Source organism: Pieris napi, chromosome 12, assembly GCF_905475465.1.
Source record: "Pieris napi chromosome 12, ilPieNapi1.2, whole genome shotgun sequence".
NCBI classification, from domain to species: Eukaryota; Metazoa; Arthropoda; class Insecta; order Lepidoptera; family Pieridae; genus Pieris; species Pieris napi.
In genome coordinates, this window is record NC_062245.1 from 12,053,610 (window position 1) to 12,079,170 (window position 25,561).

At 35.8% G+C, this 25,561-nt stretch overlaps 2 protein-coding genes across 3 annotated transcripts in view; one reads left to right on the forward strand and one right to left on the reverse strand.

Moving 5' to 3' along the window:
• Positions 1 to 14,674, reverse strand: part of LOC125054382 (rotatin-like) — a 43,030-nt gene extending 28,356 nt beyond the window's left edge. Inside the window, exons 1-18 of the mRNA XM_047656238.1 lie at positions 14,332 to 14,674; positions 14,022 to 14,209; positions 13,719 to 13,921; positions 13,532 to 13,639; positions 13,180 to 13,375; positions 12,837 to 12,974; positions 12,096 to 12,305; positions 10,371 to 10,540; positions 9,823 to 10,030; positions 9,010 to 9,435; positions 7,309 to 7,453; positions 6,237 to 6,386; positions 5,337 to 5,461; positions 4,050 to 4,258; positions 3,428 to 3,564; positions 2,572 to 2,784; positions 1,176 to 1,419; positions 183 to 355 (exon numbers count right to left, since the gene is read on the reverse strand). Coding sequence (XP_047512194.1) covers positions 183 to 355; positions 1,176 to 1,419; positions 2,572 to 2,784; positions 3,428 to 3,564; positions 4,050 to 4,258; positions 5,337 to 5,461; positions 6,237 to 6,386; positions 7,309 to 7,453; positions 9,010 to 9,435; positions 9,823 to 10,030; positions 10,371 to 10,540; positions 12,096 to 12,305; positions 12,837 to 12,974; positions 13,180 to 13,375; positions 13,532 to 13,639; positions 13,719 to 13,921; positions 14,022 to 14,209; positions 14,332 to 14,374 — 3,286 coding nt within the window. The 5' untranslated portion in view covers positions 14,375 to 14,674. The remainder of the gene's footprint in view (positions 1 to 182; positions 356 to 1,175; positions 1,420 to 2,571; positions 2,785 to 3,427; positions 3,565 to 4,049; positions 4,259 to 5,336; positions 5,462 to 6,236; positions 6,387 to 7,308; positions 7,454 to 9,009; positions 9,436 to 9,822; positions 10,031 to 10,370; positions 10,541 to 12,095; positions 12,306 to 12,836; positions 12,975 to 13,179; positions 13,376 to 13,531; positions 13,640 to 13,718; positions 13,922 to 14,021; positions 14,210 to 14,331) is intronic.
• A 1,358-nt stretch (positions 14,675 to 16,032) lies between these two features.
• Positions 16,033 to 24,970, forward strand: LOC125054603 (vacuolar protein sorting-associated protein 53 homolog). 2 transcript variants are annotated; one of them, XM_047656596.1, is made up of 12 exons: positions 16,033 to 16,261; positions 17,280 to 17,486; positions 18,057 to 18,275; positions 18,842 to 18,965; positions 19,850 to 19,968; positions 20,342 to 20,509; positions 21,157 to 21,280; positions 21,536 to 21,600; positions 21,799 to 21,930; positions 22,797 to 22,935; positions 23,676 to 23,817; positions 24,099 to 24,970. In XM_047656596.1, the coding sequence occupies exons 1-12, from the start codon at positions 16,136 to 16,138 to the stop codon at positions 24,871 to 24,873; spliced, it is 2,340 nt and encodes a 779-aa protein (XP_047512552.1). In that variant the 5' UTR covers positions 16,033 to 16,135; the 3' UTR covers positions 24,874 to 24,970. The 2 variants fall into 2 exon arrangements, with proteins under 2 accessions (XP_047512552.1, XP_047512553.1); XM_047656597.1 differs by lacking the exon at positions 16,033 to 16,261 and having other exon boundaries at positions 17,390 to 17,499.
• The last annotated feature ends 591 nt before the right edge of the window (positions 24,971 to 25,561 follow it).

Consider the following 25,561-nt stretch of genomic DNA (forward strand, 5'->3'; position numbering starts at 1 on the left):
ACATGACATCTTAAGCAATAAATAATAATAAAATAAATTAAAAACAAATATTTGACCACCTCCTGATGCATGGTGAAATAGGAGGCATGATGGAGGCATGATGAAATAGGAGCACGCACTTACATTCTCGTGGGAATAACACGCAATAAGTCACTCAAAAATTAAAACTGACCAAGATTTACCTGTCTTAGGCACGCTGTCCAAATAAGCTACGATGAACTGCAACAAAACTATCAATAGATCTGTGTCACGCGCAGACGCTGGTGGTGATATTAGAAATCGCTTTAGATTCAACCATTTCAAACTTCCAAACTCTTCGGGACAGACTGTAGATGATGACATCACATGGATATAGCTGAATAATAATTTATTCGTCATTTAACAGTTAGTAAATAAAGAAAATGAGAGCAGTGTCTGCCTAGTGGCTTCAGCGTGCGACTCTCATCTCTGAGGTCATAGGTTCGATCCCCGGCTGTACACCAATAGACTTTCTTTCTATGAGCGCATTTAACATTCGCTCGAACGGTGAAGGAAAACATCGTAAGAAAACTTCGGCTCTGTACTTCGATAGCAAACAACTAAATATGACGAACGTTGAAGTATTTACTGCGGCTAATAAATGGACTACTTAAGAAAAATTAAAAAAACATGTTGAAGAATTATTTTCATTTGTCACCCTCCTAACAATACTGCTATTAATACAAACCAAAGCGGTTTTGAAATATAACATAAATTGATTTAGATTGTATTATTCTGTAAATGAATAAAAAAATATAAATATCTAAAGGATCTAAGATCTAAGCGATATTTATTTATTTATTTCTAACATAAATTATATATAATAACAGTTACACTGAAAATATAGCCAGAGACGGAATACATAATAAATTTAACTACAAAAAGGTTCAAAAATTTACAAAAGGAAACAAACAAATAAAAATTATTCAATATACAAATGTATATTATTATTATTATTATTATAGTGGTACCTAATTTGCCTAGGTTGTGTGATGGTGTAAAAGTTAGGGTATGTACGGGAAGATGTGTATGTGGGGTATATATATACGTTACCACACTAGAAGAACTAGCCAATAACCGCAAGAAAGTCGCAAAGACAATGATAATATTTCATTAAAACAAATATTAATTAAAACCAAGCGCGCGCGCAAACTTACCTCTCCAAGACGCACAGAGCTTCGTTAACCTGCATGTGTGTAGTAGCATTCTCCAAATTCAACAGTCCTTTCGTACAGGAGTAGTCCACACATGCGGACCTAAGTAGTTCCAAATCGTGATCGTTGAGACCCTTGTTAGATTGAAGCAAATGTGGAGAACCGCGTACTTTTTTGCCCCCATTCAGGACCCAATGCCATCTTATACGGATAGCTGTACGCCATTCCGTTTCATTGAGGAGCCAGTCTGGAAATAGGTTTTTAGTTTATAAACTAAAATATTAGACTTTTAATTTATTTCTACTAAAGCTGAAGTTTGGTGGACAAAATGCGGGTTCGAATGCTTTATAAGTTCACACATTGGGGGCCTCAGAGCCTAGCGGTCTTATTAAGTGGCAGCTAGGTGAATCCGGGAATCGAACCCGGTACGGGCTCGATTCCCGGTTCGAGGGCGAGTTTTAATGTAATTTAAATTTGTTCTCGGCCTTTGGGAGGGTTGTGCGGTACCAGGCGAGTGCTTAAACCGTACATGGAGGACACGGTCGAATTTCTAAAGACAAGCACAAATTATAAAAAACCCTATACTCGACGCTGGCTAATGCACAAATCGTGCCAGAGCCATTAAAAAAAAAGTTCACACACAGAAGATTGACAGATATTATTTGACAGTATGAAAAATAAAGTGTTATTTAACAAAAATCTGTGTATAACATGGGTTTAGAAAGCGTTAAATTGAAGTATTGATTTTTAACGTCAGTCACGTCACACAAACTGGTCACTTTGACTATGACGTAGCTTGTAGCTGCCCCAGTTTAATTTTGTGTGTGTATTTGTGTAATTTAAGAATGATAATAAACACCTTTACTTTACGTTTTTGCCTTTAATAAATAATCGAAAATAGTATTTAAAAATTGTATAATATTAAAATAATCGTTTTTAATTCATACCGACTCGGAATTGTTCAACTGACACCTGGGGTCCGAATTAAGTAAAAAAAGCTAATTTAACTGTCCTAGTACGTCATAATAGGCACGAATTAAAGGAAAGCAAAGGTCACGTGACTACCATAACCTCGTTTTTGTGTATGTCGTGTGTGTGTACAATTTGGTTTTTCGTTCATTAACGATTCGACTAACAAGAGGGAATTGTATTTAATTATAAATAATTTATAACAAATGTTTTTTAGAGTTTTTGAAGTTTATATCACACAAAATTCAAAATGACAATTATAAAGAACACAATAGTGACTGAACATTTTAATTATACATGCATATGAAAATTTTGTTTTGTTTAATTAAGTTAAAATAAAATAACTAAAGTTCATAATATAGAAAGCATACAATTAATCTCAGAAACTATCAGAAAAGGGAGACGAATTTATTTCCCTTTAAAAACCTACCCACAGATCCATGTTCGGCATTAGGGCTGGTAATCCAATATGTGTTTACAGTAAATGGTAAATTGACACGCTGAGTCACACTCGAGGGCAGGGCTGGCACTATTTGCCTGGAATCGTCCAGCTCTTGTAAAATGAAACCGGCCCAAGCCAGCAACCCTAGTACCTGGGCGGACATTGTTACGTGGCCTTCGTTGGCGGGGAATACCAGTACAGCTGAAACATATTAGTTTGAAGGTTTGTCATAGAAATATTCTTATATTTATACAATTTTGAAGTTATACTTCTTTTGGCACGTTAGGGAAAAATGATGAGAGTAAATTTTTACGATGCGCGCGCACACCGTCACAAAAAACCGACACCTTGAAGTTAGCTATAGTCAACATTTTAGATTTTTTGTGATATTTAAATAAAATTTAATTAACTAGATAATGTTACGATAAAACTTTCAATGTATAGAATACCTTTTTTCTATTGTTAGTGTCGTGTTTTTTACAAAAATAGAATAAAATTTTTGAAAAGATTGTTATCTTGTTACGCCAAAGAAGTATAACTTGTAAAGCGTGTACATAAATACACACACGTTTTTTTTTTGAAGGACCCTAAGTTGAATTGGTTCGGAAGTACTTCAGTGGGCAGCTGGTTCCACATAGTGGTGGTGCGCGGCAAAAACAGTTTAAGAAACGCTATTTTTGTGGAACGACGGACGTCGAGGTCATGCGGATAGTATTTTGTATTCTGCCTTGACGTCCGATATTGTAACTCAGCTGCAGGTATTAGTCCGAACAACTCCTCTAAACACTCCATGGTAAATGCGGTAGAAGATGCAGAGAAACATCATAAACATTTTTATCCTTACCTCTAAGCAGGAATAAGGGTAATTCGGCCATTTTCGATAGCTCATGTCGGGCGGCAAAACAAATACTATTTATGACAGAAACACAACTTAAAGCGCACTCAGGGAACGCTAAGTAGTCATCCACTGTTAGGGACATTCTGAAAAAAATAAAATTATTTTACGGTATTATATACTTAATCTGTTATATAATATATTTTTAATTTTATTAATATTGTTGCTAATTACATATCGTAGATAGTTATTATTATAATCGATTGTATATTGATGTGTATGTGTATTAAACAATATCTGTTATATTAGGTACTAAATATTATACATAGTAAAGAGAGTTAACCGAAAAACATTAATTACCGGTGTTTTTCGTGTTAATTTTACAGGTTAAAATTTCAAAGAAGTCGTAACACAATAGATATTATAAATAATATCTTTGAACCGAATAAATATTCTTAGAGGAGCTCGACTGTTGTAAATCACTCGAAACATTGAGTTTGATAATCGAATTCATAAATATTATCATAGGCCGGCGACGCATTCGCTTGTCTTCCAGCACTGAGTTTACACGGGCGACTGATCTTCATAACTTATAATTTTAAAAAGAGTTCTGATAATTACAATTTAATACCTCAGCAAGGCATCAATAATTTTGACCCCATCATATCGTACAAAGGCATCGTGAAGACCCTGCTGCCTCATCATCACGGCCAGCTGCTGCAAAGTACTTCGACGTAGAGACGGTTCCAATGTCTGAGAAGTGCCTGCCGGCATATACTCCGAGCCATCCAGAACTAAGTCCTGTTTTAGTACTTCCAGAACTTGTATTAGGCCTGTGGTCTGTAAATGTGAATTGACATTATGTACTCCAAAAATCAATCATATTTATCTTTCTTTAACAGTGGGAAAACATGCAAGAGACTCCAACTGATGTTAACACTGCCAGAAGTCTCGAGTGCGTTGCCGAACTTTTAAGAATTGGTTAGCTCTTTTCTTGAAGGACCTTTTTATCTGTGAAACTTTTTGATGGATATGTCCAATGTGTCTATTTATTTTATGTTTTACATATATTTCATTTTTACTGTATAGAGATGTATCTGTTTAGTTTCCTTAATAAATAAATAAATAGACCCTAAGTCGAATTGGTTTGGAAATTCTGCAATGAGCTGATTCTTTACTTGAGGGAGTTTCCCCTAACATCATTTAAACAACGAAATTGTAATGTCTTCAAAATTCATAAGCGATCATAAAAATAAATAAATAAATCAGTGGCGCTACAACCTTTATGATCATTTGTCAATCTAATAGGCAAGGTGATCAGCCTTGCTTGATACACAACGTCAACGTGAATAGAAAGAAAATCCATTGGTGCACAGCCGGGGTCGAACCTACGACTTCGAAGATGAGAATCGCACGCTGAAGCCACTAGGCCAACACTGCTCATAAGTCCATTTAAAAAATCGACTTTGAAATCGAAATAACTTTGTGGGTCCATTGGTTCGGTCTTGCGTTTTTTGTGTTAACTATAAATTTAAATTAAACATGTTTGTTTACGTACTTTAACCGTTATTTCAAAGTTCGCTTTTATTTTAAACCTAAACAACCTAGACCAGCCGTCTGTTGGCCCATGGGGTTCGTACCCATTTAAAAATTAATAAGACAAGAATCTTTTTTTTTATAGAATAGGGGGCAAACCGGCAGGAGGCTCATCTGATGTTAAGTGATACTGCCCATGGGCACTCTCAATCCCAGAGGGCTCGCAAGTTGCCGGCCTTGTAAGAATTTATATGCTCTTGAAGGACCATAAGTCGAATTGGTTCTGAAATACTTCACTGGGCAGCTGGTTCCTCATAGTGGTGGTGCGTTATATTTGTTGATTTTTAAAATATAAAATCGTTAATCTATTACTTTAACTTACCGACACCTTCCTATCGGGTGAACTCATTTGATCGACATTAAAATCCTGGACCTCCACCCGCCGCAAGGCATTTATAAGGATGTCCGTCCGGAGTGTCTCTTTCGGAGGTAGATATTTGTCGTCATCTATGGAAATACAAAAATAATAATGAAACGGTGTCTGGCTAAGTCGTGTTTTATTTTTACTTTTATATCAGTGGAAATGGGCCGGTCTCATTTGCCGCGTTTATGATGACAAGATCAAAGACCCTTACTTGGAATGACCCAGTGGGAAGACAAAAGAGAGAACGGCTATCACAAACCTAAGAAGATGAAATAAAAGAGATAGCAGAGGTACGATTGGAAAATAGTAGCGAAGAAGACAAATGGAAGAATTTGGAGGAGGCCTACACTCCGTCGGAGATCGTGTAATTTAAATTAAATATAATAATCTATTTTTATTTTTTTATTTTATTTATTTATTAATAAGGCGTATTTTACAATTAACATATATAGGGAACTATCAAGTCAACTTTCTTATTCGTTTGAGATACTCATTATTATTATTGAAGTGAAACTTCTTTAGGCGCATGAGGGTGTTTTTTTACGGAAACGTCACTAAGATGTGCAGCGTTTTTGTCAAAGAAAAGGGAGAGAGCGATTGAGAGAGAGAGTGAGAAGGGCGAATCACCTTATACAAATTATATTTTTTAAATTTAATTATTAAGTATTAATTTTCGACACTTTTAATGACAATTAAATTCATTAAATTCCTAAGATATCTTCCTTTTTCCCTTCCCTTTAAGTCTCGGAAATCTAAAGTTTAACAACATGACATGTGTACTTAGTACGTACGCACTTTTTTTAATTGTAATAAATACCAAAACGTTTGCACTATATAATTTAGCAAGCATTAACTCACCTAAAACTCCACAAAGAGAATGCGCCGCATACATTTGCACAGCTGGACATTTGACGAACAAAAGCCGGACCAGACCCCAAACCATTTCGGCTTTCGACACTCCCATACACTCCACTATGTCCGCTTCGAGGGATTTGCAAATCGCCTTTCCTGAAACGAAATTACTAGTTCAAATTCCGGACATTTTATTATTACTATATATGTATTATAAAATTATTGTTAAATTTTAACATGGCAAGTTGAATTTTTAATATGTTTAATTCAGTCACCTCCGGTTGACCATTGATTATGTTTTTTTTTAATGTTACAGACGGCAAACGGGCAGAAAGCTCACATGATGTTATACTCCCGCTGCCGGCCTTTTAAGAATTGGTACGCTCTTTTCTCGAACGACCTTAATCGAATTGGTTCGGAAATACTTCAGAGGGAGCTGGTTACATAGTGGTGGTGCACGGCATGGTCAGATAGTTCTGTGATTTAGTTAAAAATTTAACTTGAAATTAACGCAATTTACATTGAATTTAATTGTATTTTAAAACCGTTTTAAAAGTAAGGTTTAAAGCGGAAATCACAACAAATTAATGTTCAACAGGTAATGTTAGTTTTTTTTTCAATTTTTGTTGACAAATTATAAATATTCCGTAATACTGTATCTATTAATGCATGATATATTAGATTTCCTTTCCTTTACATATCACACTTGGGCCAACACACCACACCCAAGGGACCTCAGAATATCAGTTATATAAAATAAATAAGTTTTTTGTAGTTATGTCCCTTTTTTTTAACTAAGACATCATTGAACATAACATTCTAACCTAACTGAAGCCTAATAAGTAATTTAAGTCTAACCTTATTTATTAAAAAGGATATTTAACATAAGAAAGTGTCCAATAATACTACTAACAGTCTCTATTAAGGGGAAGACACTCTGTTCTTGTGTTCTATTTTTTCACTTACCACTTACAGTTTTTTTTTTCGATATCCTAGCATGGAATTGTCTAAATTTATAAGGTACAAAAAGCATAGATAAAAACAATTATCTTAAATAAAACTATATCACGTGACCCACCAAGTTGCGTTTCGTGAGCTGCATAGACATGTAAGAGAGGCAGAACGGGCAACAAACTGGCGAGAAGCCTCCACCAACATTTCTCACTCAGAACTAGTCTCCCGCGAAGTAGGTACAGCATTATTTCGGAAGCACTTTCCTGAACCTGAAATTTGTATCAATAAAGAATAATTATTGAATAATTAAGAAGGGCGGATGAGGAAAAGAGTGGCGATGCGTTTATTGCCAGTTCTTTCGTTCTACGCCCTTGATCTGAGAACTGGCAGTAAATGTAAAATTAGAAGCATTTCATATATATATATATATATATATATATATGTAGTGTTACCTATATGAATAAATGATTTTGACTTTTGGGTCTGAGTTGATTGAAAAAATATGTTTATTAATTTAAGATTCACTTAGGAAATGTAAATTAATGCCTAGGTCTAACTAAAATATAAAGTTAAATCTAGAGTAACAAAGAGAAGTTTAAAATGTTTCTTCTTCCTTTCCTTCTTTATTCTTAACAGCGAGTTATTAATGTGAAAAATGTTCTCCTAATTAAAGTTCTGAGCACGCGTAAAGAGTACCAAGTTTCAAGTATCTTTGGCGCAATTAGATTTTCCGCTATATCTTGATTTTCTTGTTTGCTGTTTTTTACTTTGCACTTGTCTCACCGCATCGTCTACATCTTACGGATGATAGTCGAGAGAATGGAGTGCCCCTATTTACGACACTGCTCCGACATCTCCTCAGGGCTTTGTACCTAATAGTTTTACTACTAACTACTTTTTTCTTATTTTCACTAATTCTACTAACATGGATTTTAAGAAACTATTGTTACTAACTTACCAATCAATCAATGGACTGTATTTGTGTGATGAATAAAATTATTATTATTATTATTATATTATTATTATTGTGCTTCCAGTTCGTGTAATTGAGTTTCCTTTCATGCGTTTTCAATTAAAGAACTAAACAGATTACGAGCACTCACAATACGTTGAAAATTATTTTCATTTTCAGTTGGAAAGTACTGAAATATATATTATACTCCTTTCTTATTTACAAAAGAACTTTGATAGTGGTAAAAACTTTTATTGCTATACCTATATTTATAGTAGGTAACAATATACCTAATAACATAGAGGTCAAAATATCAGAAAGGTAACTCAGGTAGAAGTTTTAATAAATTCCAAGTAATTCAGAATCTGGTGTAAAACTGTAGTATTAATAAACAAAGTAATAAATAGTTGAGTTTGAGCAGTGTCGGCCTAGTAGCTTTAGCGTGCGACACTCATCTCTGAGGTCATAGGTTCGATCCCCTGCTGTACACCAATAGACTTTCTTTCTATGAGTGCATTTAACATTCGCTGGAACGGTGAAGAAAACATTGTAAGGAAACCGGCTTGCCTTAGACTCAAAAAGTCGACGGCATGTGTCAGGCACAGTAGGCTGATCGCCTACTACTTCTGAAATCTGAGACCCATACCTAAAAATGTTGTAGCACCACTGATTTATTTAATAAATAGTTTTTCTCTCGTAAACCCTACGAACTGTGCTAAGCAATGAAGTGATATTTTCACAAGTATGTCAAAACTGTCTTGCATTTGACATGTGGGAGTCATACTTAGCGCTGTCTTGACTTTGAATCTCACCCTCAAGGTACTTCGTTTAATCAGAAACCGATTTAAATTTTAAGAAATAATTTTCACTCACCTCTTCATTACTACACGATAAACCATGGCAGCATATCTCAGTTAGAACACCAACATCACACAACAAATTCAAACTCATTTCATTTTCTGACTTAAACGCTTCTTTGACCATATCCGCCAATATTTTATAGAACACCCCTTGAACCCAGGGGATGCTGTGAGCCATAAGCGATAACGCTATATCTCTGGCTAATGACCAATCATTTGCATCTAACTTCTTCGCTATTAAAACTTCGGATATATCAGTCAAATATCTCTCATTTCTATATATATGAAGGACTGGTATGGAATTTTTAATTATTGATAGGATATTTTGGTTGTTTCCAGGTTTCTTCATAAACTCCACCGCATGATCCATGCTTGTGAATATTTTCTTCAGTTCTCGGTATCTGCTTTTAAATTCTTGGTCTACCGCTGATTGTGCACACTGAAATGAGACATTTTCCTTATGCGTTAAGATTTAAAACACAATGTTGGTTTTAAAGGCAATACGTTGAGATAGGTGCGTGTACGTTATGTACGTACACGTGAGTGAAGATGAAAAATTTAGGAATCTTATATTTAAAATAGGTCCATATATATATATGTTTATTCTCTGTTAAAAGTACTGAAACCATATAAATAAATAAATTGAAAACAATATTTAGTAGTATAAGTGTGAATTTTTATTGCAGAAAGTTCATGGATAAACCAGATTATAGAAAGAGATTTTCGCAATAACACTTTGTTTACATCACAATAAGAGAAGAAAAATAATCTGTTAAGATTAATATATTTAATTCACACAGCTTTTAAAACTAGGCTCAAAACTCACCTGTAAAACAGCAGACATTCGCTTATTAAGCTCTGGATAAAAAATATCGATTCCCGGGTCCAAAAGACCCATTTGCAGAGCTGTAGACAAGGAAGTTGGCGGAAGAGGGGATTTCCTTGCCCAATATAGCAATTCAGCTGCACATGATAAAAGTCTAAACCAGGCTACTCTATGCTGTAATCTCTCTTGGTCTGACTGGTACAAATTGCTGTAAAATATTACTTTTAGTATTTAGCTGTATGGCATTGCAGTGTGACATAATATTTACTTTATTCATAAAAATAAACAAGTGTAATTGTACCGTTTTAACTAAATTACGCGTTCGAAATAGACACTTTTTATTTTATACATTTTGTTGAGGGTAAATGTAATCCATATTTTTTGACACAGCCTACAGCCATATTTCATTTATTACTTTACATTTCGTCGATACGGTTTTGACAACGCTAGTTTAGATATTAAAAATGTTTATATTTTTGAGTTTACATATAAAATATCAGATATTTGGCTAGATTATTCCGTTACACAATTAAAAAAAATTAACTTACTGATACTTCATTAAAAGGTCACCCAACATCCGCATCGTCATGCAACTTTTATGGGCTATATCCCTTTGAACCTTTGATGAGTGATCCGTGACCCAAAAACTCTCATCGACAAGGTCCAAGAGTAACTTAGTCAGTTCTTCCACTAAACAAATACATAGACTTAGCTCCTTCTGAAAAATTCAATACCCATATCACATTTAATATTTCCAACACACAAATATAAAGTATTTAAAATTTCTATTTAATTTAATCTTTAATTAGCGCCTGTGGACTTGAACCCCTCGAGCCCAAGAGTCTTTACTCCAAAGGAAACAAAATCCAAGTTGGAGGAAGGAGTCTTTAAAAGTCTAATATTTGAACCGTTTATTATTTTCCGCCTGCTCTGTGGCCGCTCCAGCTTTTTGCTTGTCCGCGGAAGGTGAGACAGGACTAACGTGTAGAAGCAGCATCCATTGTGTATTGACGCGTCTAAACGGGCCATGTTTTGCTGCAATTGATGGCTGCAACACTGTGGCCGGCAACATTGCAAACAATAGCAGCCACACTATGCAATATTGCAGTAATGTCCCGGTCATATAGCCAAACATGTTTTGTATTGCCACATATGGCCGATAATGCCCCGATGGGTGGCCGGACGATCGCTAGGCTATCGAATTCAACTGCAATATTGCACAGCCAGTTCTATTGTTGTTTCAGTCACTCTCTTTGTTATGGCACAGTGTATCCTTTTCTACGCGACATGACGTTTGCTATGAGTGAAGTGTGCCTGTTGCTATATTCTGTGTTTTGCGATCAGCTGTATTTGACGTTAGATTACTACGTAAAAATTACTGCTTTTGACATTCTAGTTCTTGAATAATTTATTATCAAGACTTATTTCTAGACTCAAATTGTCTACAGTTTCACGCCTATTTAAGTAAGGTCGAATCCACAATCTCTTCTTTTTCTGTTTCTTTTTTAAAACAATATAAGCTGCTGGGACAAGTGTGATTTCGTCAGCCATTGTTGCCGGTTTGTGTAGCCCGTTTAGGAGTCTGCATCATGGGCCATACTATTGCAGACATATTGCAACACATTGCCCAGCCATAGATTGTTCGGCCATCAGCTGCATTAAAATATATTTCTAATGGCCGGAGAATTAGTTGCCAACAGTGCAGCCATCAATTGCAGCAAAACATGGCCCGTTTAGACGCGCCATAAAACAACGGTCTCACTACTATACTTTAAAAATAATTAATTATTCATATAAAATTTTATTTTCCTTTGTATAATAAACAAATTATTATTAAATGAGACTGTATTATATCGTGACTATGCTAGGACCGGGACAAATAATTATATAGTATCTCCTATAATATTAATATTATATATCCTAGTCCTAGTAGTTTAATATTTTGCCGATGCATGGTACGCGACAATGTATTAACGCTTACACAGGCGGCGAATCTTTGAGGATATGGGTAGTGACCGTTCTCAATATTATATTTATAAAGTAATGACGTAATAATAATAAATACATAATGTAATGGTAGCTGCTGCATACTAACAAATTGTGACACAAAGAACTTGGCTCCGTTCTACACTCTTGATTAGAGAATTGGTAGAAATTGTAAATGAAGAAGCATTTTAATAACTCAATGTGCTTGATTACGTGCCTAACACGTTTATAGCTCATGGCATGAGACGATGCATGGATAGCTTTTCATTTAGTGCTTGTTCACTCACCATAGTTAAAATTTCTTTGTCTGTAGTTTCAATCTGTACACTCTTTGCCATAATACAGAGAACAGTGTGTGCTGTATCTAATGCAAATATTGGAGCAGGCAACTGCCGCAATGCTGCTAATTTATCCTCATTTGGTGTTATTATTCTACCTACTATTTGTTCCAACTCCATATTCACATTATCATAAGAATCCCGGTTGTCATACGGTACCTTAAAAATAACAAGATTTATCTGAGCATACGCCTTGGTATTTACCAGTCCTTAGATTGTATAAAAAGCAACAAATTTACAGCTTTTTAGAAGCCAATAATTGTATTATGCAAAGCATCATTTTATTAACAGACTTAAAAAAGGTGGGATCAGTTTGAGTTGTATGCATTTTATTTATAAATTTTAAACAACATGTATGAAATATTATACAAGAAAATATGACATCACAAATACACATCATATTAGAACATAAGCAATTAACTTCTAGAATTGGTTTGGGTTTAATAAGAATGTGATGAAGTTGGGTTTGCATAGTATTTGTATATGATAAATTTCTGGAATTATTCACATCAGTAATTTTTAAGTTAGTTGAAAGACACCAAATGATGTTTTTGAAATAAGGCAATAGTAAGTCTAAGTATCATTAAAATCTGTTTATTAGTTTTTGATAAATGGGTAAACACTAATTTTTAAAGGTGACATCTATAGTAAAGGTACCTAAGTAAAAAATGTTTTTATATAATATGTTACCTTACTATGTTCACAAATAAGTTCTGCAGATAACAGCTGTTTTAGCCGTTTATGGAGTGATTTTGTTATACCCAATAGTACATGCAATGCTTCACTGGGAGAACTGCCCAATTGCCCATCAGATATAGCTAGTAAGGCCTAAATACAAAAAAAATATTATAACTCCAAAATAGTAAATAAAATACACTAATGAAACAATAATAACACAACACACTTTGTTTAATAAAAAAAGTGTGTGTTTTGAGAATTGAAATTAAACCCGGCACTTCTAAGAAATATGCCCTGAGTATTACACCCTCATATACACTTAACACTTTGTTGTATTTTATTAACCAGCTTTTACCTTAATAATAGATGGTCTATTTAAAAATATTTCAGCAGGAAAGTCACTAAGAAATACATCTCTGATAAATCTACAGCAACGCCGGGTAGACTTAACAAGCTTCAGAGAATCCTCAATAAGGACAATGGTTTTAAAGTCAGATGGACTTAATACAACCCATGGAAAGAGAAGCACATTTATGCCATTTGTTTGAATACTGAAAGACAATAGATTAGACAATTATAATAAATGGATAACTAATAAATAATACAGCTAATTGTTAGCATTTCATGTTTAAATTGAGATAGCCAACACTCAACAGTTTGTCAATTTACATATCTTATGTTACCTATTTAACTACAACAAAACTTACTTGTGGTTACTATTATATTCAAGTAGAACAGAATCTGGTTCTGATGTCAAATTTCTGTTTGAGTTACAAAGTTCTTCATTAGAAAATCCTCCACTTTCAGAATTCGAGCTACAACATTTATATTTAAAAAATGTAATACATTTTTATAAATGGTTTTCCACAATATATAATGAATATGCAAACTTACTTTACACTAGAAGTAGAAGGAATATTAAGTCTTGGTACTTTCATATTATCAGAAGATTCTATAGTATTAAGAAACTTAAGGGTATCTACAATTTCTTCAAACAATTCTATAGTGTTTCCATCAACTTTAGGCCTTATTTTAAATAAAACTTCTAGCATTTGATGTATGTTATATTCTCTTACAGCATAATTACCACCTTTTGTCTGTGAATACAGTTTTAAAGTTAAAATATATTATATAACAGACCATTTTTTCTGTACATTTCGTGCACATACTTTTCAAGATAAGTTTCACCTAGATTACCTTTATAAATCTAAGTAATAATTCTAAGGCTTCCTGCTGCATTGAAGGATGTTCAATATCAAACCAAGCAAGAAGAGCTTCTAAGAGATCACTGTTACTACGTAAATCATCGTTTACAGTCCAACCTAACTGCATTTTAGCACAAAGCAGTTGTAAAGAACGTTCACGAATTTCTCGCAATGGGTGACCTAGAAAAATCTTTAATCATAGATATAATAGTCCAACTTTACAAACTGTTTGGTGGAAATAGCAATGTTTTAAAGTTAAAAAGCATTTCAATAAAAAATAATAAACACTGCTTAAAACGTACTCAATTTCTTAATATATGTAGAAAGTATTTCATTTGAGTCCATTATTGTGTATTTTTAAGTTCTTAACATACTGAAAGTTGAAAACAAAACCAAAAAATAAGTTACCAACAAAAATCAACAAACAAATCGTTAAAACTTAAAAGAGTTCTGCAGCCCGCCTCCCGCACAGACTAGAAAATTACAGAATTACTATACATTTTGACAGATTTTAAGTTAGTGTTTCTCAATTTTTTTGTGCAATTTTGTAGGAAAAAGTAGGAAATATACGAAAAAGTCGTATAATCTAATTCGCAAAATTATATGCCAAGCATAAATGACTTTGACCATCACAATGCCAACTAAACCGTTCAAAATTTAAAACACGTTAAAGAAGTTCTTGATATCATAATGTGACCTTTAGGCTTTAACAGACTAAAATCGATTATTTATTATTTTCGATTCTTATTATAGTACAACTAACGAGTCGATTCTTATAATATATACGGAGCAATAGTCCACCATGTATTTATATATATATCAAATCGATATCTAGACATTGTACTTCGGGTTCTTTGATATAAGTACTACGTGACCTTTGTGAATAACATCCGAATAACCTAGTTAACACCTAGTTCTCTTCAATCATCAATAAATATAAAATATAATTATATTTCATAACGGAGATGAATGTTAATTTGAGCTCGTCGTCGTCGGATTTTATTTATAGAGATTCAGAAAGACTTATAATAAATAAAATAATACATAGATAAGTAAAAAATTTTCATTAATATTTGCACGTAACATCAAATGCATCGAAATACATATAGGGTATGTTCCGATATACACTGCGACCACTGTACAGAGTACCGTCAATTTAGTATACTGTGAAACCGTTTCTCTATAGCCAGCTATACTGGTTACAATTTAAAACGGAACGCAGTCCAGTATACTAGTCAGCTTCGTTTTTCGACACAGTTTTCAAATGAGTGCATCAAAGTTTTTCAATTCAACAAGAAAAACTATTATTGGAGTATTATCGCATTAAAAAAATCTATAATAATATTAACTGTCAATTGAATTAATACTACAAAGAAAGTAAGTTAGAATTTTAAATGTTTGTTATTAAACTGTAAGTTATATCAGCCGTTAGGCATTCAAGTGGTTTTGATTGATCACGTGATCAAAGCACTGCGAGTACCTTACCTCGAAAACGCCAGTGCTCGCAGTAGAAGTATAGCGGGGATTTGTGACGTCATATATTTCCTAGGACGCTGCGGCTGTATACTGCAGTCCATAGCGGAACAAATTTTTGAACAGTGGGAGCACTATACAGTACTCGCAGTGTATATCGGAACATACCCATAGTAGTTTTTAAACAGTAAACGTGATTGTGAATAATGAAACTGTCAATATATTACGGGCGATTTCTTTTATGCAAACACCCTACAGGATTTGTTAAATATTTTACTTTTCCAAATTTTTTATTACGACAATATAACCTTGTCATATTGCATGTAGGTATTATTGTGTACTTCTATCGTATAAGATATAACAATTAACAATAATTTTTAATAACTGGAGTGGAATATTTTACGTACGTTGCAAGGAATAAAATTAATATTTTATACACCTATGACCTAGACATAAATATTGGCATTGACTGATAACTAACAAATTATAACTGAGACTTGACAACTGACAAATTTTTAAATTATGATGACATGTCGCTGACATGTATTTACTATTTTGCCTAAACAGTAAAATTTGGTAATGATTATTGGATTTTTGTGTTTTCGATGAACTATTGCGCTAACAGTAAAAAACATGGATACAAATGAAGCGTTGGACGAAAAAGATAATGGTCCTGAGGTTCAATTAAACTTTCCCGCCTCAGTGATGAGCAGAATTGAGGAATTAATGGGCGGCAGTGAACATTTTGATAGCGACGAAGTAAGTCTTTTTTATTTTAAATGTTTAACGTATTATTTTTGTATATATATTAAATACAAGTTGAAGTACTTACTAATCTAATTACAATGAACTGCTTACAAAGTAGTTGTCCAGTGTAGGGTTATATTACGAATACAGTACCTACGTCTTAGTACCTTCTATTTCCTTACAATCCTTATAAACATAAAGTGCATATGGAAAATATGAAGTGTATTAAAAACAACCTTGCTAAACGATGATATATTAATATTATTATAAATATAGACTAACTAGTTCAATAACATTTGGTCTTGGCTTCAGAGATCTGTTTCTGTACCCTTATCTAAGAGTGAGATTCAAAACTATTACTCCCTTACTTAATAACATTTTTATCTGGCTTGTAAAGAAAGTTATTATAAAATTTTCTCAGTAGTTATTCCATAGATACCTAACTTTGCAAAGTTTGACAATAATGCTTCTAAATATGATTAGGTATAGCTTGGCTGTGTCTCTGTCTGTGACTGTCTCTTGCTTTTATGAATATTAACATAAGACATGCCCATCTCCACCCAATGCCCTAGGTACTATCAGGGCATTACCAGGGTACCAGTTTTAGGCACATAGGTAGACAAATGGGGTACAGCCAGAATGTAAAACAGAAACAAAATGCACTTTTGGAACAAAATTAATAAGGTTTTAGTATGAAACATACTGTTGTTCCAAAAGGCTTTTGCTCCTTTCGCTAGCATTAAAGGTTACACTGCCACAGGGACCAAAGTTTTGAAATTTGTTTTAATTTTCTTTTACATTATAATTACTATGAAGGTTAAGAAAGCTGTGAAAAATGTATATTTGATTGTTATGAATTGATATTGATGCTGCTTTTTTTGAGGGAATATCCCCTATATTCCAAGGGTACCATGAAACCAGGATCTGATGGTCTCCTAGAGAGATCGAGGAGACCGTTGGAAAATCGGTGCAAAATCAAGAAAATTATGAAATGATTCCGTTAAAAGTAAATTTTTGTACAACTTTACAGTTTGATGCAGTAGCCTACATCAACCGAGTGTTTCCAACGGAACAATCACTATCAGGGGTTGAGGCGGCAGCCTCTAGATGTGAATTCCGTTTAGCAGCTGTTCAACATGACATCCGGAGGTTGGTACAGGCCCAACACAATCAACGGAAAGCCGGTCACCAGGCACTGCTGGAAGCCCAGAAGTGCATCTCGGAGTTGTCGTTGCAGGTACTAATAATAGGTAGATAATTAGTTTTGTTTTTATTTCACTTCTCCCTCTTTCCGAATAAGGAAGAGACTTTATGATAGACTTATAATATATAGACTGTACTTTCCAAAGGAAGCTGAACCATTTGCTGTTGTCGGCTGAAAACCTGTTTCATTTTTATTCCTTTCTCGAAGTTGCTGAACTATCCGTTCGCATAGATCCTTAACTTGCTAATAATTAGTGTACATCTCTGGCATGGAGAGTGTCGATAGGCGATAGGCTTTTCCGAACCAATTCGCCTTAGGGTCCTTCAATAAAAAAGCGTACAAATTCTTTAAACGCCGGCAACTCACCTGCAAGCCCTCTGGCAATGTGAGTGTCTATGCGCGGCGATATTACTTAACATGGTCCTTCAAGATAAGAGCGTACCAATTTTTAAAAGGCAGGCAACACACTCGCGAGCTTTTTGGCATTGAGACCTTGCCCTACAAAATCCTGAAGCAGGAAGGCCATTTCATACATGGGTGTCCTCCTGTGCCTTAGAAACACGTTATGCCTAGACCATCCATGAAAGTCGGTTTAAATCTTAGGTAGCGGATATAAACAAGAAATCGGAACGCAGTGAAGGTATGGTCCGCGAGATCACATCCGAAATAAAGCAATTGGATTGTGCGAAGTGGAATTTGACGGCGGCCATCACGGCGCTGAACCATCTTCATATGTTGGCCGGTGGAGCCGCGTCTTTGAGGACATTGGCGCAGAATCGTCAGTATAAAGAACTCGTCTTGCCATTGCAGGCCATTATGGAGGTATGTGTTTCATTTTTAGTAGTTTATAGCTGTGCTCTGCGGGTCCACCTGCAGAAGCAGGATATTCTATAGCCTTGAGCTTTCGGTAAATATACGGTTAAAGAAAAAATTATTGCTCTATTGTCAATAGTTTCCACAGCATAGGAATCTTTATTGGTCTTTTTACTCCTTAAAATATTCCACAGCCTATGTTCATTATAGTTGGGTTCTAATGGTGAAATATTATTTTAAATCCGTCTAGACTTGGAGCTTATTCAATGCAATCAAATAAATGTGTAGATTTAGTCCCCCAGTACGGAATAATAGTAGGTGATCAGTCTTCTGTATCACGTAGGTCTAATGCCAGTTTTGCTTCAAACGAGCGAGAGTTAAGCTACTCTAAGTCAAAGGCTAGATTTTATCTGTTCATTTCACTGTCTTAATTTTGAATACAATTTCGTCGTTAGGTTATTAACGTAATAACTTAAGACAGAAGGTCCCTCAAATAACCGATCTCACTTTTTACGGTAGAAGAAGTGAGTTGCGAGACGTGGTTTTGTTGAAGTGTCGGTGGCTTTACGTTTCAGGTGCTCCAACATTTAGAGAATTATCGGGATATTCGCGAATTGAACGCACTAAGAGAAGAAGTGCACTCGATTCGTGCGAATCTCGCTGAACAAATATTGGCGGATTTTAAACAGGCGTTTACTGGTGAGTGATCACTTTTGGTAGGGTAATCCTTTCGGTAGATTGTTTAGGGTATGGCAACACTTTTTGCATAGAAATGATCAGGTGACATAGGTAGTTTTCATTACAGCACGATTTGGCATTCTGCAAAGGTGGGAGCATGTAGTTTATTGTTGAATGCCAAATCATAAAATGTCTGCTTCACGACTGATTTGAGAGCGACCGCCGATGCGAAAACCGCTGTGTGAGTTCGAAAAGTGAGTTACAGAATCGCAGGGCTGTAAACAAACAGGATTATACTTTTGTAAACATTGCTTTGCTTTCGACAACCTGTCATCAGATAATTTATTAATGGCTCAAATAACTCATCTGTTTCATTATCATATATATTTTCAATAAATATATCACTTGATAATGAACTAATTGATTGATTTAAACTCGGAGCGCTCGATAAATCTACGTCATCACTATCATCTGGATAAGATGATTCAATTAAAAAGTATATAATTTTTTAGAAATCATTTAAAAAATGAAATAATCAAAATAAAAATTACTTAAAATAAGCGTAAATAGTTTTCAACCAATTATTATTGTTTACCACATTTATTTATTTATACATGAATGAGGTTGCTAACTCTAAAAAAATCAAATTCCTCGAAGTATTTTAATGTGTCAAATCCCTGTCATAGTTCAAATTCAAAAATCATTTATTCACGTAGGTAACACAATGTACACTTGTGATTCGTCATTAAAGAAATACATATTAATGCTTCTAATTTTAGCTAATTAAGCGCCCCTAGAGCTTTGATTGATTAGCTTTTAAATATATCGGCATCTATAGAAATTCTGCTGCATCGAATGCATACTACCGATGCCGTAAGTTTTCTTGTAATTGATTAAATGTTTAGGCGGAAGTAAAAGCACCATTTCCCAACGGACGTTGAGCGAAGCCTGTGGAGTCGTCGACGTGTTGGAGCCCAAAGTGAGGCAAGATCTGCTGCAATGGTTCATAGGACTGGAGCTCCAGGTGAGAACTGAACTCTTTTTAATGTAACAAACGGGCAGGAGGCTCATGTGATGTTAAGCGATACGCCCATGGACACATTCCCAGAAGGCAAGTGCGTTGCCGGCCTTTAAAGAACTGGAACGCTCTTTTCTTGAAGGAGTCTAAGTCGAATTGGTTTAGAAATACCAATTCTTAAGAGACTGGTAGCGTGTCTTCTGGTCCTTAAGTATCTCTTGACGTCAGATGAGCCTCCGGCCCGTTTGTCTCCTGTTCTGTAAGAAATAGGTTACCAAGTAACGGAGCTCCTCTTAGTTGGCTTCGAACTCTTTCTCTTCTTTATATCCAGACATTACCCCCTGGTACGCCACTTATATACTTTATACATATATTCAAGGAGTACGAACACCTGTTCTCCCCCGAACAAGAATGCGCGTGGTTGCCCCAAATAGCGAGGCGCTACTCGTGGCTAAAGAAGCACCTGCTGGCCGTCGAGCAGACCAAGGGAGCAATATTCCCGGCGGCCTGGCGGCTCAGCGAGAGGATCGCTCATCACTTTTGCAAGGTAGGTGAACGAAAGGGGCTGGTTGACGTGAGGAGCGACACTCCACTCGGACCTGGGGTCGTGTCCGGATGTGCCAAATCCCGTGATGAGGTGCCGGTCTGCATATATTATATTCTAAATACTATATGTTTCTAGGACGTCGTTTTGTTATCGCTTTTACATATACACCACGTCATCTGTCGGCTAATAAATGCATTCAGACATTAGGGGTGGAATGTTCTCGATGTGCGCTTGATCTTCGTGGATGATATATGTTCGACCAGGACGGAGTAAAGCAAAAAATAATGATTTTTTTTAAAGAAGCCTGATTTTTGGTAAAAGGCGGTCTCGTGGCGGACGTATGCGAACCGGCTCGCTACAGTCTGATTAATCATTAAAATAATATCAAGTCTAGAATGTTCCATATCTTCTAAAAATATTCTATGTCCCTTACACGGAAATCCTTTCCAAACATCTTCTATAATATTCCATTTCCATTATCATTCCGTCCTCTTAACGCGTAAACGTCTCCCTCGTCTTCTATAATGTTTCGTGTCACCTATCCTGTCCTTGTTATGCTTCTAGAATGATCTATCTACGTCATTCTGTCCTTTTCACTCCGGTATCTAGAATGTTCTCTTCTATAGTGGTGTTTAATTTTTTTTTAGATAACCCGGGAAAGTCTAACTTCCCTAATGTCGTCCCGTAGGAATGAAATCGACTGCAAACTATTGCTGTACGCGATACAACAGACGCACAATTTCGAATTATTACTTCATAAACGATTTATTGGTGAGTTAAAATATTGTTTATTCAGATACAAAAATACAATGGCTCTACGGTCCATGGTCTCGGCCTTAGTGGGTGATCAGCCTTATTCATAAAGATTTTCTATATATGAGCGAGTGTTAAATGCGCACATATTGCATTGGTCCTTATAAAACCGTCCAATTTTCATCAAAATCTGTATGTGTGTATTCTTTTTTGTTAACTTCGTACGTCAAGACAGAGCAAAGAGATTTTTAATTATTTTTCTCGTAACTTCAGGCACAGAGTTGGCACCGGAAGCGGAAGCTAATTTGGAAGAGATCTCCTTCGATGCTTATATTGAGGTGTGCCACCGTAGACTTATACTGCCAATTAAAAGAATTAAAAAAGCGCTTGTTTTGATCTATCATGGCTGAAAAAATTGCTTTTTAGACTTCAGTAAAAGATCTGTTCGCTTAATGCTTATGTCGGCTATCTTAATTATGTTAATTACCTAATTTCTCTGTATATTAAATAACATTATGTTCTGTGGACTATTTTAGAATATCGAAGATGTGACGTCACACAAGAGTCCGTGGGTGGGTGTGGTCGGTGGATGCTTTGAAGAGCATCTTTCCCTTTACATAAGCAGTCTCGATAATAATCTCCGGTCGCTCATGGATCGGTTTATTCAGGTAACTATACTTTTGGTAATGTAATAGAAATATGTATATAAATGGTTTGAAGATAATATTGATAACATTTATAAAAAGGTTTGAGATATTGTTGAAATCTTAAACGTTTATGCGCTCCTCTCAATGATCTGAATCCACAACTGAGCGTCTAAAGGCAGGTTTTGGGCACCATTGGAGTATTTCTGAACCAATTCGACTTAGGATTCTTTATGAACAGCAATTCTTAAAAGGCGGCAATGCAATTGCGAGCGTTATGACAATGTGAGTGCCCATGAGGGGCGGTGTCACTTATAGTACGAGATCCGGCTGCAAAATCTCTACGTTCATCGCGTAGTTAATCAAATTCACATTTTTACATACATTTATGATAAGGAGAATACATTGATAACAGGGTGCCAGTCAATAAGTGCCAAAAAAATTTTGTTTACTTATATTTTAAATAAAATACCATCCACATCATAGCAATGTTTGTAAAGAATTCGAAAATCGATGGGTGCCGTTGCACACTCGGCCGCAACTACTTCGCAGCCAGGTGCAAAGAGGTAATAGTTAATAATGGCAAATTAATTATCATTAATTTAATTAAAATTACTTGCGGCCACTTACTGGCACCCTGTTATCAATGTATTCTCCTAATCATAAATGTATGTAAAAATGTGAATTTGATTAACTACGCGATGAACGTAGAGATTTTGCAGCCGGATCTTAGACTATTAACATCATGTGGGCCCGTTTGCCCCGTGTTGATAAATGGTATGATTTTATTACTAACTCTACGGTAATTCTTCTGTAATTGTGGTAATAGTCCATTGTTTTTATAATGTTACCAGTGTAAAGTCGAGTTCAGTCCATATTTATATCCGTAGGAAGCTAAGAACATAGAGATCGGCGACTGCGAGGGGAGCGGGTCGGGAGGGGTGTTGGCGAGTTGCGCGGATCTCTTTCTCTTTTATAAGAAATGCCTCGCTCAATGCGCCACTCTGTCCACGGGGGATCCGATGTTAGGTGAGTCGAGCTCGGGGCATTCGCATTATTTATTTATTTAAAATAGGTCAGCCCATTGCATCTAATCTAAACAGAGCTCCTTCTATAAGGAATAGCTGCGGACCTAATTGCAGGCTGAGCTTGCGCTTACTAAGCCACATTGAGTCCTTCCGCTGATCCTGGCACCGACGTGTCTGTGAAGTTAGCAGAGTAAAGAGTTCTGGACATTGAAGTCCAGAAAATTATCCTTTTTAAAGCTCAAAACGCTCTGCCAGCTACCTGATCACAATTTTTGACATTTCTTCTGGATTTCGAAAAGTAAGGTCTAATGAAAATAACACGAAAGACAAGGTTTAATTATAACAAAATAATGAGCATTATTTTTAATTTTAACTAAATGAAAAATAGATTATACGCACAGACATAGGAACTCCGTGGTTAATATTACAGCTTTACCATATATTATCTTGAAATCCAGAAGAAATGCTCTGCTGCCATCGGGAAGCTGGCCCTCAGTGTCCAACTATTGCGTGTGATGCGAGAACTCTATTGTTATTATTATCTGCCGAAAAGTGCTCCGCTAACTCCACAGACCCAGCACCGACCGAATCTCTTCAGCCGAACCTTGAAGAAATGTCTGACTAACTTCAACAGCTCATCCAGGTTCCCTTTGTAGTACGGTGTAATATGCCCCCGGAGACCACGAAAAGTATCGTGCCCTGGACATAAATAGAAATATCCAAGTTCCAATATATTTGTAGAATTGTCGGCCGTGTTTGGGAAATATCTCCGCGAGTACGCGGGCTCGGTCCTTCAGAACGCATTACCGAGGAGTCAGTCGAACACAGTGAACAATATTGTCACGAACATACACACATTTCTCAAGGACGAGAGCGTTGTGAGGTAATTTTCAACATTATTTATCATTTAATTAGTTAAGCTTAGTCAAATAAAAAACCATTGGCGCTACAAGCTTTTAGGTCTGGGCTTCCGACCCCCGTATCTATTAATAGGCAAGTAGGTGATCAGCCTTGTGCCAGTTTTTCTTTCTACGAAGCTTTAAATGGGCTTGTAAAAGTCTCTCGGAGTTCTACGTCTTCGGGGACGAGAGTTTCTAGTAGACCAGTTAAAAATAATCCTGGCAACGTTCGAGCGCCTCAGACCGTGATCTTTTCTCTCCACAGATATACAAAGCAGGAAATCTCTAAGATCACAAGCGTAATAACGACGTCGGAGTACTGTTTGGAGACGACCGTTCACCTCGAGCAAAAGTTGAAAGAAAAAATTCATCCGAGTCTGTCCGATAAAATCGATTTGGGCCCCGAACAAGATTTATTTCACAAAATGATCGGCAACTGCATTCAGATCCTGGTCCACGATCTGGAGATGGCCTGCGAGCCGGCTCTGTCCTCTATGACCAAAATATCGTGGCTCCACTTCGACACTGTCGGCGACCAGAGTTCGTACGTCACCCAAGCGATCATGCATTTGAAGAACTCGATACCGATCTTGAGAGATAATCTCGCGTCGTCCCGAAAGTATTTCACCCAGTTCTGTATCAGATTCGCCAATTCCTTCATCCCGAAATTCATTCAAAATATCTACAAGTGCAAGCCGATCTCCACCGTCGGCTCCGAGCAGCTGCTGCTCGACACGCACATGTTGAAGACGGTGCTCTTGGAGCTGCCGTCCCTCGGCTCGGACGTCAAACGTCAAGCGCCGACGACCTACACGAAAGTCGTCATCAAACTGATGACGAAAGCGGAAATGATTTTAAAGTTGGTCATGGCGCCGTTGGATAATAATTTGGAGGGTTTTGTGGCGCAGTTTCTGCAATTGTTGCCGGATAGCACGCTGGTGGAGTTCCATAAAGTCCTCGATATGAAGGGAGCCAAATTGAGTAAGAGCCAGTTGAGCGCTTTGGACGCTCTCTTTAAGGAGACGTCGAGGAAGTTATAGTGAGACTGTCAAATAAATCATTCAATATTTGTGTTTTTCTTTTATCCTTAACAAAACTAACTAACAAATACTATTAAATATACAAATAATGAAATTATTATGATGTTTAATCTGTTTAAAATGTTAAAGACATAGTATATTATCGTGAATCCGTCAAAGATGGATGTCATTTGACATTTCTAGAATGACGCCATTAGTTTCGCGCCAAAACATTTGTATATTATAATATGTATGCATTAGTAGCGTTACAACTAATTACAATCTCCGTCTTCTTTGCCGATGAGTAGGGATGTCTACAAATTCAAATTTAATGACGTGGAATAAGTGATACATGTATCTTATGTTCCTTAATAAACATTTTTTATTTTATTGTAATAGTTTTGTTTTATTCAATTTGTTGAGATGTCCAATGCATCTATCTTAAGCTGCTATAATATGTTTTGTTATTATTTTGTAAGACATCTATTCATAAACAACCTAGTTACTTCCCTCATATTGTTAGTAAATGTTTAAATCAATAAAGAGAATGTTGACGTCACGGACTGTAAATCTATATAAATATAAAAGAAAGTCGTGTTTGTTACAACACTTATAACTCGAGAACGGCTGGACCGATTGCCATGGTTTTTGATTTGTTGGATTTGTTTCCGTCCCGAATAGCAGAATAAGCAATAAAATATCGGATAAG

Coding starts and splice junctions, on each gene's coding strand:
- LOC125054603 (XM_047656596.1), top strand. CDS start 16,136: ATGGATACAAATGAAGCGTTGGACGAAAAAGATAATGGTCCTGAGGTT. Junction 19,969..20,341: donor TCATAGGACTGGAGCTCCAG/GTGAGAACTGAA, acceptor CATATATTCAAG/GAGTACGAACACCTGTTCTC. Junction 21,281..21,535: donor ACTTCATAAACGATTTATTG/GTGAGTTAAAAT, acceptor TCGTAACTTCAG/GCACAGAGTTGGCACCGGAA.